Raw genomic sequence first — 19,058 nt, 5'->3', positions numbered from 1 at the left:
TAAATTATTCATGCAAAGCATTCCTTTGAACAAAAAGCATCCCATTGGAAGATTAAGCCACCATGATGAAGGATGTCACTATTAAATAACCCTCATACCAAATTTTGCCACAAGGAACACTGTACAAATAAATCTCCATTAATAAATGTAAGAAATTACCAATTATTTGTAGTTTGATTATTCAGTTCCCTTATCCATCTCATTCCTGCTCTTGCTTGTCCCTTTTGTCTTTTATATATTTTATTGCTCATAAGTGTCCACATAACCTCATAGACCAAAAAAGAACTCAAAGTCACAAAGGTATGACATGTTAAATATCCTTGTTTAAAGTCTTATATGGAGAAGAGGATGAAGATATTCATCAAAACAGAGTTTTTGTTTTAGATGTAGAATTCAATTATTTGTGTCCCTACTTACCATAGATAATCAAGAGTAGAACATTTGCAGGTAGCCATTCTACAGAACTTAAATGCTCTTGGATAAATATTACCATTCACTGTCAACATGCTACAACTGGATTAATTTTTCAGAATTACCATTATAGAACTGCTTTCATCTTCTATAATTTTTAGCCCCTTCTGTACACCATCTGCAAATATCTGACAATACATTAGGAAATAAAACAGTTATAAAGTAGCCAGCCACCATGTGTATTGAGGTGGGATGTTAGAGGAAATTATATTTAAAGAAGGAGCATTTGGTGGTGCCCCAAAGCTTATTTCCTACTTTTAGAAAAATGTCCTGGGATTTTCAGCTTCTAGATGGTCATGCTCCTATGGGGAGTTAATTATCATCCCCTCGAGTCGAAATAGATCATATTTAGAATGATATTGATCACTTGAAAGCTTAGGGCAATGCTTCTAAACTAAGAAAACCATAGGATGGTCAAACTCTAAATTTTCTGAGCCATGAAGGTTGGCTAATTGTTCCCTACCTATAAATGAAGGATTTCTGTACCTGCAGCCGCTCAGGGCTGTGAAGGTCTAAAGCATAGCCAGATAAATGTTTTCAGGAGACACACAGATAATGAGGAGCAGGGGACTATTAACACTGGCCGTGGTACTTCTAAGTGCCCTTCTAAAAACCTAGTTACATTTTAAACCCTGAGGGGTCCAACCAAAACATACGTATTGGCTAAATTTGAAGCATAAGCCACCAGTTTACGACTTCTGAGATTTTGCCAGAGAATCAAAGCAAAAAAGGCTTTCACAGTAAGCAACCTCACATGGGAGAGAAGGAACATGCTAGAACAGAAATGGACACTCCGAAGGCAAAGGCCAGCAATGAACTAATGTGCACACTTTCATCATAGGTGGTGATCATGCATCATGGAAATGTCTGTTTTCAAGATCAGCTTTCTCTCACTCTTGAGAATGTCAATTTTCATTCACAACACTTTTTGCAGCCAAGAAAAGTGAATCTAATTTAAATTTCAGAAGCACTGTACCCATGGAAAAATGAAAACAAAACATCTTACGGTGACAGACATCTGTTCGACTGCATTTTGTATGTATCGTAGCACAGTTTTCTATTTTAAAAGTCCATTTCAAATACTGATTTTCTTAGTGCAAATCTTGACTTTATAAGTGCCAATTATTTTTTTTTAAATCGGTAGCTTTCAAATTTTTTTAAATTTTTTTATTATGTTATGTTAATCACCATATATTACATCGTTAGTTTTTGATGTAGTGTTCCATGATTCATTGTTTGTGTGTAACACCCAGTGCTCCATGCAGAACGTGCCCTCTTTAATACCCATCTAACCCATCCTCCCACCCCCCTCCAGAGCCCTCAGTTTGTTTTCCAGAGTCCATCATCTCTTATGGTTCGTCTCCCCCTTCAATTTCCCCCCCTTCATTCTTCCCCTCCTGCTATCTTTTTTTTTTTTAACATATAATGTATTATTTGTTTCAGAGGTGCAGATCTGTGATTCAACAGTCTTGCACAGTTCACAGTGCATGAAATCTAGTTTACTCTGAAATCCAGTACACCCATGCATAGGTGTGTGTACTTCTTGTGCGAAAGTTTTCAGTTTGTATAAACTGATGTTTTATGAAAAAATATTTCCCTTTAGTGTAAAACTCTGATTTTTCTTCCTATTCTTTTTTTTTTTTAACTGCTGGTTTTAACTAAATTAAACTTACAAAACACAAATGAGTTCCAACTCAAAATCTGAAAAGCAGTGTTTTTTTCATAAACATATAAGCAATTAGAGTATTTCACTAACCAGAAAATAAACAAAAAATTGTCTTATCAGTTTTCCAATTTTTATGTGTATTTCTCCACAGAAACAGGAGCATCCCTTGGCTTATTTTTCTTAGTCTCCAACTTTTTCCTTTCTCTAGATGAGCTAAGCACACCTTGTTTTCAAGAAACAAGGTGTTTCAAGGTTTTCAAGAGAAAGTTCTACAGTGGGGTGAGCACACATTACATTACAGTGTTCTTTTAAAGTAACTATACATAGTTGCAGTCTTTTTATCATTAGAAAACCTGGTGGAAGAAATAAGCTCCAAGTTTATATTAATAATCTAATGGTAAGAAATATACTTGAATTTCCAGAAATATTACCAAAAAATATAAATAACTACTTCATATATAATACATGAGAATCTATAGACAAAAATGACCATTCATGTCTTTGAAATTATATATTTTCAAACTGGACATCATGTTTAAAGACATCCTTACCTGACAAGGTAAAGCTAACTAGTTTCCGAGAATGTTGATTTCCAGAAGCACCTCCTTCCATGCCTTCTGCCCCCATCTGCAGAGGAAAAGCACGTATTGGAAGTTTCACAGGAGTATGATGGTACTCAACTTTCTTAAGAAGCCACATATATTTGCAAATATAATGATTTTTTGTGTCAAACATGCATTGTAGTGTATGCCTTTTCATATGCTATACATCTTGGTATTGAGACATAAACGTATATTCTCAGAGATGAGAAAGTCATACCTCAATTTAATCTTTACCCCAAATGAAACCAACACAAACTTCTAAATTCCCTGGGATATGAATCAACATACTTCATGGCCTTTTATTTCTTTGGTAAGAATATAGCTGAGATGTAGTAATGCACTTATATTGCTATTACTGTATTAAAATAATCCTTTAAGTTAAAAACCAAACACCAAATTCCTTTAGATTTATTAGGAAAACAGAATAAACTAAACAGGTGATTTATATCAAGCTCATCCACATATATGCAGAATTGTCCTCTCTTGCCAAATATTTGAGTGACCATGTGGATGTTCCATTGCCCTTGTAGATTCCTATTTTATTTTGCTGCAGGTACATGGCACATGGTATGATAATTAGCAATGACAGGAGTTTGCAATGCTGTCGTACTGGTTACTGTATTGTAAAAGTTTTCCTAAAAGCTTTCAATAAATTATATCTCACTTGAAACCAGTCATTTATGGACCACATAGCAGATCTAGGCTTTCTCTCAATTTATGTACAGTTAATGCTCAATATGTAATATACTAGAAAAAAAAGAGTTTCCTGTTTCTCTAAAAAAGAAGTCCACAATACTAGAAGAGACAGAAGTGAAGGCAGAATGTATTTTGAATAGCTAGGAAACAGAAACCACATTTTAATTCTAAACTTTAGATTAAACCCTTGCATCTAATCTTTGCAGCACTCCCTTACTCCCTTAAAAATCACACACCACCAAATGCAAACTGGTGCAACCACTGTGGAAAACAGTATGTGGGTTCCTCAAAAAATTAAAAACAGAATTACCATACAATCCAGTAATTACACTACTGGGTATTTACCCAGGGAAAACAAAAACACTAATTTGAAAATATACATGCACCCCTATGTTTATTGCAGCATTATTTACAATAGCCAAGATATGGAAGCAGCCCAAGTGTCCACTGATAGATGAATGGATAAAGGCAATGTGATGCATATACACAATAGAATATTACTCAACCATAAAAAGAATGAAATCTTGCCATTTGCAACAATAGGGATAGAGCTAGAGAATATAATGCTAAGTGAAATAAGTTAGAGAAAGATAAACATCGCATGATTTTATTCATATATGGAATTTAAGAAACAAAACAAATGAACAAACAACAACAACAAAAAGATAAACAAAAAACCAGACTCTTACATACAGAGAACAAACTGGTAGTTACCAGAGAAAAGCTGGGTGGGAGGATGGGTGAAATAGGTGATAAGGATTAAAGAGTACAATTATCATGATGAGCACTGAGTATTATGTGGAGTTGTTGAATAATTATATTGTACACCTGAAACTAATACTAACACTGCTAATTATACTTCAATTTTTAAAAAATCATATACTGCTAAGAGATAAAACTTTCACTAAGCCAAGCAAAGTTGAGCAATTTTAAAATAAATTCCATTCAAATTTTGAAATATAAATTTCTGCTTCCTTCTCTACTTCCTGTACCTTAATCAAAACTATATTGTATGGCACTTAACTGATTCCTGATGTTTTCAAATGTCATCTGCAATATACTTGGGTACCATCCAGGTATCCTCATTTTATCTCATCCATAAAACTACGACTTGATAATTCTGGGTTGGCTCTCAACAAGTATGCATGGTTTATTATATTGTGTTGTTCCCCTACTGACTCATCACCCCCAGCTTACCTGGAACAGAGACAGCAGCAAACTGACCAGATAATTGATGGCTGTCACTGTGTCATCCCGCTTTCACTGCACACACCCCTGGGCTATAGAGTGATGAACAGAGTGAGGTCGTACAGGATGCTACTGAGACAGACACTTAGCAACCTGCCCCTCCAAGTCCCAGGTACAGCCAGACATCTGATAAACCATAGCCCCCCCCCCCCCAATGGACCACACTGCCCAATGAGATGTGTTCCCTCCAAAAACATGATGTCTCTTCCTGCTAGGCCATAGCGCTGCTAAGTGAGTTAAATGAGATGGAAAAGGTTCATGGTCTGTCTTCACTTAAACTTATTTAAAATGTTATAAGCTATTATAGAAACACAAGAAAATGCCTTCAAACTCTCATTTTAAAAATATAAACTACTGTCTTACAAAAGGCTAATGTGAAACAATTCTCCCAGAATTCACAGATTGTGTCCTTTACTACAACTATGGCAAATGCTTATCTGAAATAATACTCAAAGAATTCAATTTTATTATTCATGACAATAAGGTCAGGAAAGACCAAACACTGTCCGTAAATATAGGGACATCAGTGATAAGAAACACATCTGCTCTCAATGTTTAGAGAGAGGTTTTTAAATAAACTCACTCCATAGATTCATTCCAGGAAAACCCAGAAGCAACACTGACAATCAAGTGTTGGAACAATATGTGGTAGTGAGTGATGCTAGCCTTTTTATGTCCCCGAAGCCAGAGGATTTCCTGTTCCAAGTGCCTGAGACACAAATCGCTGTGTACTCTGGTGAATGACAATGACGTCAAAGTGCAAATGACAGAAAAGACACAACTTTTTTAAATCCCTGATACATTGCAAAAGGACATGTGAGAGAGGAGACCATAAGATGAGGATGGCAGCTCATTTCTTTCCCTACAGAGTAGCTCCACTACTTCTTCCAGGACTGTTCTTCGCATATGGTCATGGAATAATTAAACTAAAGGTCTTTGTAAATGTCAGCGTTGTCAACCGGTCACACTAAATAGACGCATGTCTTATGATGAGGTGGCCACTGTGCTGTGATAGAAACACAGCACCATGAGGTGTCCATGTGGCACAGCCTTCCAATTTTGGATACAGACCCAATTGTCTCAGCTGGGTCAGAAACCTACTGACCACCAATTTCATTAGTCACCCCTTGAACCAAAATATTCTGGCTCTGGCAGAGCTGTATCTGGGAAGCTTTTAAGGTTCTCTAAAACCTGTCTGAAGCAAATTAATTATCTCCAAACTATCCACAGGCTTTGACAGAGTAATCTCAATGCAAAATCAATGGAGTGAGATCAATGTTCACCAAGCTGTAAAGTCCTGCTGTCTTCGATGCTATCTGATCACTGAAATTGCTCAAGTCTAAGAAAATCTGAATCCAGAAAATCATGTTTGGAAGCTACTGTCTAATTTTATACAAAGTTAATTTTTCAAAGGTTTTATTATTTAAAAAAAAACAACCTCACTTTTCTAGGGTTTTTCTTTTTAGAATATTAATTAAAGCATATTCCAGGGCTTAGTTTGTGTCGTGGCAGATTTTGTAATCAATAATTGTTATTCTCCTTCAAAATCTTGTGTAGTAAATATTGATTATTTTTTTAAATTCTAAATGATGTTTACTACATAGGAACTCAAATATAATTCAAATATGAGAAGAATATTTAGATACTGAAGATGTTACACATACTATTCCTACTATCTGAAATGCTTTTCCCTCCCCCTCTTCATCTAAGTAACTCCTACTCATCCTTCAGATTGTCCTGCAAACACACCTTCTTCAAGGAAGCCTTCTAAGACCTACTTGATCAGGATAAATCCTACTAATACATGCTGTCATAGTCCCATTTTACTCCCCCTCATAGTAATTATCACTCAAATAATTTAATTGATGTCTCTTCTCCCCACCAGATGTGAGAGCAAGGCCCGGGTTTTGGCTTGTGTCATACTTGGTGGTGGATGCAATGCCAGGTACTTAGCAGGTACCCAGTGAATATTTGTTTGAATGAATAAATGAAAAGGAAAGACTTCATGAATACCACATTGGTGGGTCTGGACAATTTCAAAATGCCACCTGCAGAGATTACTTTCTGAATTTCAAGGAGTCAACATGGCCAGTTGCCTATTTCCAAAAATGCATGCATCTATAAATGCATACATACACACAACACACACACACACACACACGTACACAAAGTTATAAAGATTCTATATTGTGGGAGTCGATATTTTTCTTCTATAATTTCATGGCCTGATTTTTATTAATGGCTTATAGTAACTGCAATGCTTTACATATCTTAGACTCTAAGAATCTCCAAACCATCTGAACCCAACCACTCGTGTAAATGGAGTACATATTGTAAAGCTGTTAGATTCTGAAGTTAGTCAATGAAGTGAAAAATCACAAAATTGTGAAAAGTAATCCTTTGGAAAGTACCAAGCTGAAAATAGACATACTTTCCTTCAAAAGTCCAACACAACCGGTTCCCCCAAAACTAAATTAGGTATCTCTTTCTTCACTTGAAGACCTGGCCACATTGAGCAACCATGTTATACCAAAAATGTGTGGTATCTTTAGGCACTAGAGTCCAACTCAGCATGAAGGGATCTGGTGCTCAGACCTCCTGAGGGAACAGCACACACGTGATCCCCATTTCATACTCTTTGGGGTGAAAGCTTGTTAAGTTGACTGGCAGGTAGAGTCACACATGATTTAAATTGTTATTTTTCCCTTTACTCACTGAGCTCACATAAATTAGACCCACGTTAAGATGCAATGCCACCATCTCCTCCCAACCAGTCACCTAGATTAAATTTAAACTAAGTTTAAGACTAAGTTTGATGAGGTACTCATTAATTTCCTTCCTGAATGGGTTCTCTGAAGAGGTGCCTATTTACAAAGTTGTTATAAATTAAATCAGATTTGTCCACTGATTTGTGCTATGGATCCAGGTAAGCCAGCCTGTAAGTTATTTCCTTTCCTAAAATGGGTGCCCATGCTGTTATGTGTTTCCTTCTTCACTGTTCCCCACCACCCTGCCAGAGCTGCACAGGCCAAAATAGAAACCAGGGCCCTGGGGACCTCCCAAGGAAGGCGACAATGAGGGGCACTCACCATCACAGCCGGGTTCTTCACGGTGATGCAAGGGGTGGTGGCACGAAGGGCTCCACTAACGCCGTGGTAGTACTTAAAACAGATTTTTATCTCCGCTGCACATCGATTGGAGAAAAACAAGGAATGAAACACTGAGACAAGTCATTTAGGAATTGGCTGAAGAAATCCGCCACATCACCTCTCAGAAAATCCTACGCAGGACTCTCTGAATGACCCCTTCTTTTCCAATCAGAGAAACAAAGGATACCAACTCCTGTCTGATTTTATATGGTCCTCTGACATTTTCTAAGAACATCCTGAATACATGAGAAAAATAATGCACAAAAACAACACACCAAAATATGTATAGTGTAGGGCAAGAATTGAACTGGTCACCTTTTGTCAAGGTAGTCCACCGCGTGCCAGCCCCCATGCTTGTCTCTGCTCATGTTGTTATTTAATCCTCACCTCAACCTTGGGAGGCAGAGATGCCTGTCCCCATGTTACAGAAGAAGTGCTGAGGCTTTCAGAAGGTCGAGCAAACAGGAAATGACAGAGTCAGGACTCAAACCCAATCCGTCCGATTCCAAAGCCTTCACTCCTAACTTCTACAACATAGACAGACTGCTGCTGTCAATGGAAATAGCAAAAAAAGCAGTCTAACGAAGTAAAAAAGAATACTGTAGTAGACTGCCAGGATAGGGAATTTGTATTTTAATTTTCCAAGTGGTTTCAATGCAGCCACTGGGCAGGGATCAAATTTAGGAACCTCTGGCATATAGATATATAGATATGGTTAGAGAAATAGATGATAGATAGATAGATAGATAGATAGATAGATAGATAGATAGATAGATAGGTGGAAATATAGCTCTCTCCCCACACGTAGGTGTGTGCGTGTGTGTGTGTGTGTATGCATGTGTGTGCATGTATATATAATCTCAGCTTGATAGAAAAGCAACTCAAATGTCAATTACTGATTTTGGAAAGTAATGACAATTTCAAAGACCATGAAGCCAAAATGTGTCAAAGATAGAACCCACAGCCACCAGAATTTCTCTGTATACAGAGTATCTGAGGCACTGCAGTGTCACCACAAGATGCTCTTTTCCCAAGCTGTGTGTAACATAGGCAATGATGCTGATGGGCAGGCTGCGGGGAAGAGTCCCAGCCTGCAGGAGTAGAGCTCCTCTCTCAACTGAGCCACATGGCTATTAAAATGGGGCCACTAGATGTACTTCCCCAAGGAAGTTAACAGTCTACTGACGCTCCTGACTGTACCAAATGGCCTGCTACAGAGTATTTGGTTTGACTATTTTAAGAGAAAGATATAATGATTGAAGAAAAACTCTCTTTTAGAAATTTATATAGGATTAAAAATACTATATACAGGAATACAATATCATATTTTCCTATCAATGACAAAATACTAAAGCTCAAAAAATTAACTCTATCATGGGGTAAAATATTGAGTGTTTCCATTATGTATGATAATCACAGTGCAGTGATTCACAGTGTAATTAGCATCATCAAGCAAAAGATTTTTACCATGTACCCATCACAATACATGCCAGAGAGTGCAAGGGAATCCAAGAAAGGGTTCTGGTCTAGCAGGCGTTTTATAGTGTTGCTGTTAGGATGACAATTATAGGCAGGACAAAATATAAAAGACAAGCACTAAAAAGAAAGAGCAATGAGGTAGCAGAGTGTAGAGACCATGGAGAAGATTAGTGAGGACACAGTGGAGTCAGAAAGGCCTCATGGAACGAATTGGTCTGGACTCAAACTTACAGATGAGAAAAATGGAGCCAAGAGAGTGAGGAGTGGCAAAAGGAAAGCATGAACGAACATGCTGGGTTTGAGGAACAGCAAGATGACCTACACAGGAATTCTAGCTTTACATCACTTGTCTGGGAACACCTCTGCAAATGACTTTCCCAAACATGAACACAAGCTTTTAGTTATTACTGAAACAATAACAGCTGTGCAGATCAGAGCAAACCTTCCTCTCCCACTTGCTTTCTTCCAAGACCAATAGCATGTATTCTATAGGAACAAAGCTAAGCACCATGCACAAAGCCTGCCAAAGCAGAACAAGCTCAGTGACATGCCCGAGCATTGAATTCTGCAGGCATGAGCTCATGAGTATCACACTCGAAATGCCAGCAACCAGCAGCAGTCTGTGACTCTGCCCGCCGCAGCGCCACATAGATCAAATCAGTGCTAAGTGAGTGAGCGGCTCATTCTTCCATAAAGAGAAGTGCATTTTTATAAGACATCTTCCCCTAACTCCCTCTCAAGTTAGGATGCTATCTCCCCTTTTGTAAGGTTTAAGAGTCTGCTAGGTAACAGATTATGAAACCAAAAAAAAAAAAAAAAAAAAAAAAGTTGATTTTTGTTTGTAGGATATTGATAGCCCGGCCAGCTTTGCTTGTGAACCCATTCCGGGTATTATTTATTCCTTGCTATAACAAAAATCTCTAGTTATTTGCACCTGGATTAAAACGAGCCCACTCCCTCAGCAGAATACCAGTTCTGCTCCTTAAAACTACAGCAATGTTCCACGCGGAGTGGGAGCGTTCCTCTTCAAATATTAGTTAGTGCTTTATGAGGTCACTCAAGATTTTAAAAAATGGTGTAACTAATCAACATCCCCTCTGAGTGAGAGAGAGGAGAGAGAGAGCAGCATTCTGATCGATGTGCTTGAACATCTTAGTTGTGGGAAGAGGTAACCTAGAAGAATACACAAGAGGGGTAGAAAAGGGGAGCTGGCATTCATGCTTCTACTCTAGCTACCATTTGTAACCACTAACTGCAATAGGAAAACAAAGAGCTACTTCTGAGAAACAGATACACATATAGGTAAAAGTGAACATGTGAATGTTCACCCACCCCTACCCTCCGTGGGGCCAGCCAGCCTTGTGCACAGGCAGTGGAGATATAGGACTGAGGAGCAATGAATGACCCCATCTCCCTGAGAATGGTTTTTCCACAGCCCAGTGTAGCAGCCAACATCTCCTCCTATTGGCCTCAAATTATGGAAATAGATGTGTGTGTGTGTGTGTGTGCGCACGCGTGCACGTATTCCTTCAGACTATAAAAAGCAAGAGTATTTTCTCCCAAAAAAATCCACTTATTGAGGGGCGCCTGGGTGGCTCAGTCGTTAAGCGTCTGCCTTCGGCTCAGGTCCTGATCCCAGGGTCCTGGGATCGAGCCCCGCATCGGGCTCCCTGCTCTGGGAGCCTGCTTCTCCCTCTCTCTCTGTTGCTCCCCCCACTTGTGCTCTCTCACTCTAGTTCTCTCTCAAATAAATAAATAAATAAATAAAATCTTTTTTTAAAAAAAGAATAATCTTTTAAAAATCAAGCTAACTGCAATTTATTCTAAAAAATTATTTTAACCATTGCCCTATGTGCTTTTACTGTACTCTTCATATTATGATTCCTATTCACAGGATCTTTTATTCAGAGGCCACAAACTGGAAAAAGCAAACGCATTCTAATCCTCATGCTTTTGAGGAAATCTGCCCACATTTCCAGTGACAGGTGAACTTATCATTTATATGTTACTGCAACTTGTCTTCTCTTTAACAAGGGTCAAAAGAGCCTGAACGGCCTCACCCTCCTCTGCTAAAGCTCAGATATACAATCATGAAAATCAAAGACAGACAATATCAGTGTGGATGTAGCAGAAACCTAATAGGATTAGAGGATGAACAGGATCCCAAGCCTAAAGTAAGAGAGTAGAAAATAAAAAGCACCAAATCTCCACCCAAGGGACAAAAAAAGTCATTCTGATGTTGGCGGGAAGGGGCCTGGAAATGGACACATTTAAAGCAAAGGTCTGACAGTACAAATAAGAGGCCCAGGCCACCTGCCTCCCTCACCCCCACCCCCAAAGAAGCCATCCATAAAGGTTCTCTTTTGGCAAGGCACTGCATCCTGGAAAGCACATTAATTAATCTGAGTACCAATCAGAGACAAGGCTCTTAAAGACACAAGCCACTTACATCTCTGATGCTCAGTTTCCTCACTATATCACTTATACCAATATCAATATTCTGATATTATCCTCAGTGATCACAAAGCAGTTTAGCACACAGCAATGAAGTTTACTATTTCCAAGCTCATTCACTGATCCAGGATTTAGTGGGCTCCTAGAAGAGCATGTGACACAAAGTTGGCACTTAATAAATACCTCGTGATGGCTGGGGAGAGATAGATGGACAGATGAATAGAAGGAATGAAGGAACGACAAAAGCAGGTCTGAATGAATGAATAAATGAATGACCATAGTCTACATAAGACTATAGAATAACAGAGACATCCGAACATGACAAGACAACTTGGAAACCTCTTACATTTCCAAACTCAAGACTCATCCTGCAAAGATGACCCATTCGGTTTCTGCAAGCATAAGCTCATCCGAGGACTCTTTGACAGTCTTATGACAAGTAGGTGCAGAGGAAGTTGATCCTCCTGTCCAGTGCCTAAGAAGGTCATCTGCCCAAAATTAAGCCCGTCTTTGTCCTTCAAATTCATTTAGGTAGGCCCTGTAATAATATAAGTCTGGGCGGCCTGCCTCCTCTGGGGCTTCATCTAGACAAACTAAAGCCATCTTTACATTCAGAAATAGCTTAGACAGCACTTAAATCAAGGTTTGCCCATGAACTTAGGTCAATGTTCAGAGAATTTTGTTTTGCCTGAACTTCTGATGAGCTAAAGATAAATTTTCTTTCTGAGGATGAAAGCAGAGGTTTTTAAAAGTCGTAAGTTTTCAAGATCAGAGGCTGAAAATATAGAAGCTGTCTAACCACCGCCCAATTTTTTATAAGTTCCATGCCATCAGCTCCAGAGGTTCAAGCAAAACTTCATTATGCTGGGAAGTCCCCTTAGGTCGGCTGTAGCCAGATATGGGGTAAAAAAATGATGTCTAAAAGACACAGACTGCACTACAAAGCAGTCATATAAATACTACCTGAGGTTTTCACATTGAAAGGATAGGGATGTGTGTTGGAGGAGCCCTCATTTTGATTAATGAAGGTAGACTTTATTCTAAAGCCAAATCTTTCTGTAATTCTCATTCACTGTCTTGGATTTTAATGTGCACAACTTTTCTCAGTCCTTAAATAAAACATTACTGCGTATTTCCAATTTTACAGTCATGATACACAATTATCTGCAATTTTGTGTGTGCAGAATTAAGGTGGAATTTAGAAGAGAAAATAAAGCAACAACAACAACAACAACAACAACAAAACCCTACTCTTTTCTTCATTCCCAATTCTTAGCTTCAATGTCAAGCTTATTTCTATTAAATACTAGAACAAGGTATAAAGAAAAACACTCATCCAGACAGAGATATTAGCATACCCTGATCAGCCAGGACATTAAGAATCTCTAAAGCTTTTGGGAGGAGAAATAAAATCAACCATGGCAAATGGGATACTCTGCAAATAGGGTTTTTCACACATAGTGTTCCAAATTATAGCAGTATGTGATACTGACTTCTTCCCAGGTTGTTCACATGAGCCCCACTACATGAATCGGCACACTCTAACCAGAAGGAACCATTCCTAGCAGCCTGGCGTTTTGTAGAGAACAAAAAGGTTGTTCTACATTTTCCCCTGAAGTTCAGTTGGCAGAATTTCTCAGCTACATCAGCCTCTTAAACCCTGGGATTCTTTCAAAGGAGGAATCGCATTAAATAAAAGTAACCCATTCCATTTTCTCCCACATTCTTTTATCACTTATTTTTCTCATCAGTGGATGGCAATGCCAACTGGGCCAAATGTTGGAAAGTAGAGTAGAAATGAGCAAGAAAAACAAATTACCCATAATCTTCCCTCCTAGGAAACAACCCATGTTCACATTTCGGCAGATCTCCTTCCGGACTTTTTCCTATGTGTCATGATATTAGTTAGAATTGTTATATGTATCTGCTTTTCCCCCTCTCATGTATTGCTATATCATGGGCATTTTCCCTTAAAAACTAAATTCCCTTTAAGGTTTCAAGAGAAACTCTAGGCAGATAGTGAACTATGAAAAAAAGACAGTCTTTTGGAGAGAGAAGCATGATTAGAGAAAGTTATGAAATGCTGCCCTACCAGTAAGGATATGGAAGAAATTATCTGATGTCTTTAATGGCAATTCAAAGTAACAGATGTTAGTCTTTGAAAATAACTTTTTATATTACAGAAACTTATATACTTCAATAAAAATATGCTTATATCAGGTTCCCATTTAATCAAACCTTACTTTATATTTTAAGGTTTAATAAGTACCATCCTTCAGTACTAACATCCACGTACACACTCTCCTATATTAAATCTCTTGAACATAGAAAACTTAATTCTTATACAAACTAAACAACTCAGAAAAATTTAAATATCCCATTTTTTCCTACATTAATGAAGAATTCTCCAAATGTAAAAGTTAATTTGAACCACCCAGTAAATCACGTATTCATTCACACTTCTATCTATTCCACAACAATGTATACACTATGTTCTCAATAGTATTAGTGGCAAATATAAGGACTCCCTTTCACCCTAAATAAAAAGGAATGAGATATTTCTGTGAACCATGTACTATGTATAAGCATTTATATTTACAAAGAAATACAATATCAGGTCAACTGGGTAATGGCTGAGTTATCTGTAGCCAATTTCTGATTCTTAAAATTGACCTCCAGGGCAGTGTGCCCAGACTCTCTCACCTAATTGTAAAGACCAGGACACAGATGCAATAGTTACTGCTGCTGGGAAAAATAATAGCAAAGTATTCTATAGGCCAATAAAACTTTTAAATTAACTGAAATCTTGAATTATTCTTTCTGCTCCCTGAAATTAATAAATATTAACTACAAATGTAGATACAGGGTATATAAAATGTGTAAAGTATTAAAATAACCATACATGCTTTATATACTATGCATTCACAAGGTATATGTAATGTGCATATGTATATACCTACACACATATATATTTACATATGCTTTTTTCGAAATATGTGAACATTGTCTAACGAGCATTTTCTAAAACAATTATTTCCCAGTTTGAAGACACATGGCATAAATATGTAAATCAGAGCCAAAAACTTTTATAATAAATTCAGAAAAGACTCCCTAGGATTCCATATATTTATGGAATTTTCAGTAACAAACTCCTATTTCTCGCTTAGTACTTACGTTCCATGAAATAGGGCCCAGGCTCAATTCTCCATACAATTTGCCCTTTTTGGGTTCCAGTCACACCCCTGTTTTTAGAATCCCAGAAGTTGGCTGGAGAATTCTCATCTGGAAAAACCAAACAAACACTTTTCAGCTTAATTACAACCCACGAGTCCTTCCTTAGTTCAAAGACTAATGCAAGTTCTAAAATAAAGGAAAGAAAAGATGAAGGGGGAAATATTAATGAACACTATTATGAATGAACAGCTCCCGGCAGATTATTACCCTGCATTTCTGCACTTGCACTGATATGGGAGAACTGGGGAGGGGATTGAAGGGAGTTGGCATTTCTGGGCTTGGCCTGGTTAATCAACGTCACCAAAAGACAAAACTGGAAAGAACAAAGGATACAACTGGTGTAGCATCAACGGTGAGCTGATAGATAAGAAAGGAGCCGGGTGTGCTCCCGTCTATAACATCCCGTATAGAAAAGAAAGGAAGAGCAAAGCTGGGAGAACATAATAGAACTCCAAGTGGAATTAAAAAAAAAAAAAGGGAACTTAAGCTATGAAAATGAGTGAAGACATAGTACAAGTTTGCCATGAACAGTGCTCAGGAGACACCAACCAAGTCATCACGTCTGCTAGGATAATTCTTTACAAAAAGCTGAAGGCGTAAGTATCCAACAATACAAAAAAAGAAGAGAGTGTTCAGGTATTTGTATGGATAGAAAGGACAGCCACCTGAAAGCAGCATTTTCCAAGCTTTCTGACCTCCTGGCACACGGAAAATAACATTTGTAGGGCACATTGGGATAAATGAAAGAGGTGCTTATAACTTAAAATGGCAGGCAGGGACGCTCTGGTGGCACCAGGCTGTGCCCCACCACCCCAAAGGCTGAAGGTCATATGCTATCATTTGCCTGCATCACACTAGTTCGAAGCTCTGTCCTAGGGCCTAGAATAGGAAATACAACTAAAAAGAAGGCCATGCAGAGTGTCACAGGTACATGAGAATGTGTTCAGTGATACTGGCCCTTAAAGTCAGATGTACTTCATTTGTCTCCCCAGATCTCTTTCACAGGAGGAAAGATGAAGGACACGCTTTAACCGAGAGCTGGGATGAACGAGATGTGAAGTAAGAGCAACACTGAAAAAACGAAAGATGGAGAAAAGGTCCCAAGCTCAAGGGAATCGTCCTGAGAAGAAAAACCTCCCCCACCCCTTTTTTGTGTGTGCTTCTGGGGTATGAAAGAAATAGAAAGTGGGCCAGAGCGAGGGGTCAGATAATCCAGCCCTGTCTGTCTGTGGTTATGCTGGGAACCCACCATTTTTTTTTTAAGATTTTTATTTATTTATTTGAGACAGAGAGATACAGAGAGAAAGAGAACATAGCAGGAGGAGAGGCAGAGGGAGAGGGAGAAGCAGACTCCCCGCTGAGCCTCCCCAACATGAGGCTCGATCCCAGGACCTGGAGATCATGACCTGAGCTAAAGGCAGACGCTTAACCATCTGAGCCACTCAGGTGACCACCCCCCCCCCCGCACTATTTTCATCATATGGATAAGCCAAAGAACTCTGGGAGGAATGGTCTTCTCTGCCATTTGCATTCAGCACATTGTAAGTCAAAGATTCTTTTTGTAAAAGACCAAGAAGGAGCCACTGTTCTTTAGAAGAATGGAAAAGCATAACCCCCTCATGCCATCACCTCCTCTCCTAAACAAATGACCCAAGGCCAACCACTCCGTTCCATCACAGAAACAGAACAGCAATGCTGATATTTAAAAGGCAGTACCTAGCAGGAAGGGAAAAATGAAGGGGGGGAAATCGGAGGGGGAGACGAACCATGAGAGACTATGGACTCTGAGAAACAAACTGAGGGTTCTAGAGGGGAGGGGTGTGGGGGGATGGGTTAAAAAAAAGAGAACAAGATGGGTCAAAATCAATGGAACAACATTTCTTCAACGAAAATAATTGTTACCACTCACAATAGTTAAAATAATACAAACATTATTTAACTTAATCCCCCACAGAAATTTCATGATATGTGCGTTATTGATTCATTTTGCAGATGACTGGTTGATGGTTAGAGAAGCTTTGTGACTTACCCTTACCCACACCAACCAGACATGATATGGCTAGAATTTAAACCATGTCTTTCTCAATAGCACAGAGGACATTAGGGGAAGGAAGGGAAAACTGAAGGGGGGGAAATCAGAGGGAAGACGAACCATGAGAGACTATGGACTCTGGGAAACAATCTGAGGGTTTCAGGGAGGGTAGAGGGATGGGGTAGCCCGGTGATGGGTATTAAGGAGGGCACGTGTTGTAATGAGCACTGGGTGTTATATGCAAATAATGAATCATTGAACACTACATCAAAAACTAATGATGTACTGTATGGTGACTAACAATAAACCACGTCTTTCTCTAAAAAAATAAAATAAAATAAAAGGCAGTACCTAAAACTGGTTGTGATAGATGTCATGGGGCTCCCCAGGGCATATCCCGATCACTGCCCATCCACTGAGCTTCCTCCTTGCCAAGTGAACCCCAATTTTATCCAAGGCAACAATGTTCCCAGTTAAAAATACTCACCTCTCCAGAATGCCTTGCAGCTAGGGGTGGCATGTGGTGTAACCCTGGCCAGTGAGATGGAAATGGAAGTCTACTGGGTGGGACTTCCGGGAAAGCTATTATTTTCCTGAGCTAAAAAGGGCAGACTCAATAATCCTTTTTGCTCTTCCCTCTCCCCTCTTCTTGGATGACAGCCACATGCTAAGAATGGCAGAGCAAGAAGCCAGAAGTAACCATGACGAGTCCTTCAGCTCTGAACCACCTGCCTTCAGGCTTCTTGCTACCGAGGCAACAGTAAATTGGTTTGGGTTTCTGTTAACCTGCACCTTAACACAATTCCTAATAGATATACATACCACCCTAAAAATCAGTGATTTAGACTCATCATGCCTGACTTGATCTAGAATCCCCACAACTGGATCACTGCTTCAGTCTAGACCACAAAGATACTTGCTACACGTCTAAAAGATAGTTTAGTGGGCAGAGCTGCTTGGGTGGAGAGAGACTCTCATGTTTTTGCAAAAAAAAAAGTGTACTTTTTTTAGCTATTAGTCACTTGGAAGGCACAAAAAGCTGGACCCTGTAAGAAATAGAATATAGACATAGGGAGTAGAAGGTGTCCAGCCATTCAAAATGCTTTTTTTAAATGTGGCTATGCACATAGCAAATTTTCTGAAAATATTATTGTGAGCATTTCCTCTTGAGGCTTCAGGAAAGATGAGGCAGCATTACATCTTGTTTTAAGGAGCAAGCACCAGGATCACAGTGAAAAAGAACAGTGGTAATAAAACTGCACTTGTTAATGTGACCTCACTGTAAGAGGTTTGTACTTCTGGTGTTACTAACCCTTTCTCCCAAAGTCATCAGGTAAGCCAAACAAAGGATACGCTTCTGACAGAAGTGAACCTGAGGCTCCACACATCCCTTACATGCTTCCTGGAAAAGAACTTTGACAGAGAACCAGTGTCGGCATCTCTTGTTCCAAGAGGGTCACTAAGAAACTCTTTCTTTGCCAGCCACATCCACTGCAAGGTAGAAATTCTGCCCCATGTGAAGTAGGAAATAAGGGAGAAGAGTGATGGGTACTTGTTCTAAAAGCCTTCACCAAGAAACAGATCCAGCTCCTGTGGGTTGGGATAAGCCAATATCTCCGACTTTAATTCCCCTCATTGGTTCATAGGTCATGTAGACAACTCCATTTGGTTAAATTATGATACTTAAAGAAAAAAAAGATGACTTGAAGCAAAATGTTGAAAATGTACTGTAAGTATTCAGGCTCAGATGGAATTCAAATGTCCCATAAAGATGAGAAATGGGTCAGAATTAGGATGAGCAAGCCCACAGCAGAAGTTTGATGGATCTGTTCTGATTAAAAATGCCACGGCAAGCGACCCACGCTGTAAATCTCCACGGAGAAGATCTTATTCCCCACCAAGCACAGAGTCTGTCACATAGCAGATACCCAAGCTGATGAATATTCTGGTTATTCTAGATAGAAATTTGTCTCTGATGAAATGATGTTTCTGATAATCCATTATCTCTGACAGAGACAAGCACCTCT

General features: G+C 38.9%; 1 protein-coding gene across 5 annotated transcripts in view; it reads right to left on the bottom strand.

Moving 5' to 3' along the window:
• Window positions 1-19,058, bottom strand: part of HECW2 (HECT, C2 and WW domain containing E3 ubiquitin protein ligase 2) — a 357,760-nt gene that overhangs the window by 131,851 nt on the left and 206,851 nt on the right. For all 5 annotated transcript variants that reach the window (XM_035007494.1, XM_035007490.1, XM_035007491.1 and 2 more), the window contains 3 exons: window positions 14,940-15,047; window positions 7,773-7,867; window positions 2,689-2,764 (listed from right to left, as the gene is read on the bottom strand). In XM_035007494.1, coding sequence (XP_034863385.1) covers window positions 2,689-2,764; window positions 7,773-7,867; window positions 14,940-15,047 — 279 coding nt within the window. The remainder of the gene's footprint in view (window positions 1-2,688; window positions 2,765-7,772; window positions 7,868-14,939; window positions 15,048-19,058) is intronic.

This window comes from Mirounga leonina, unplaced genomic scaffold, assembly GCF_011800145.1.
Source record: "Mirounga leonina isolate KUSES-001 unplaced genomic scaffold, KU_Mleo_1.0 Mir_151, whole genome shotgun sequence".
Lineage (NCBI taxonomy): Eukaryota > Metazoa > Chordata > Mammalia > Carnivora > Phocidae > Mirounga > Mirounga leonina.
This window is presented reverse-complemented; position numbering and strand designations above follow the sequence as displayed.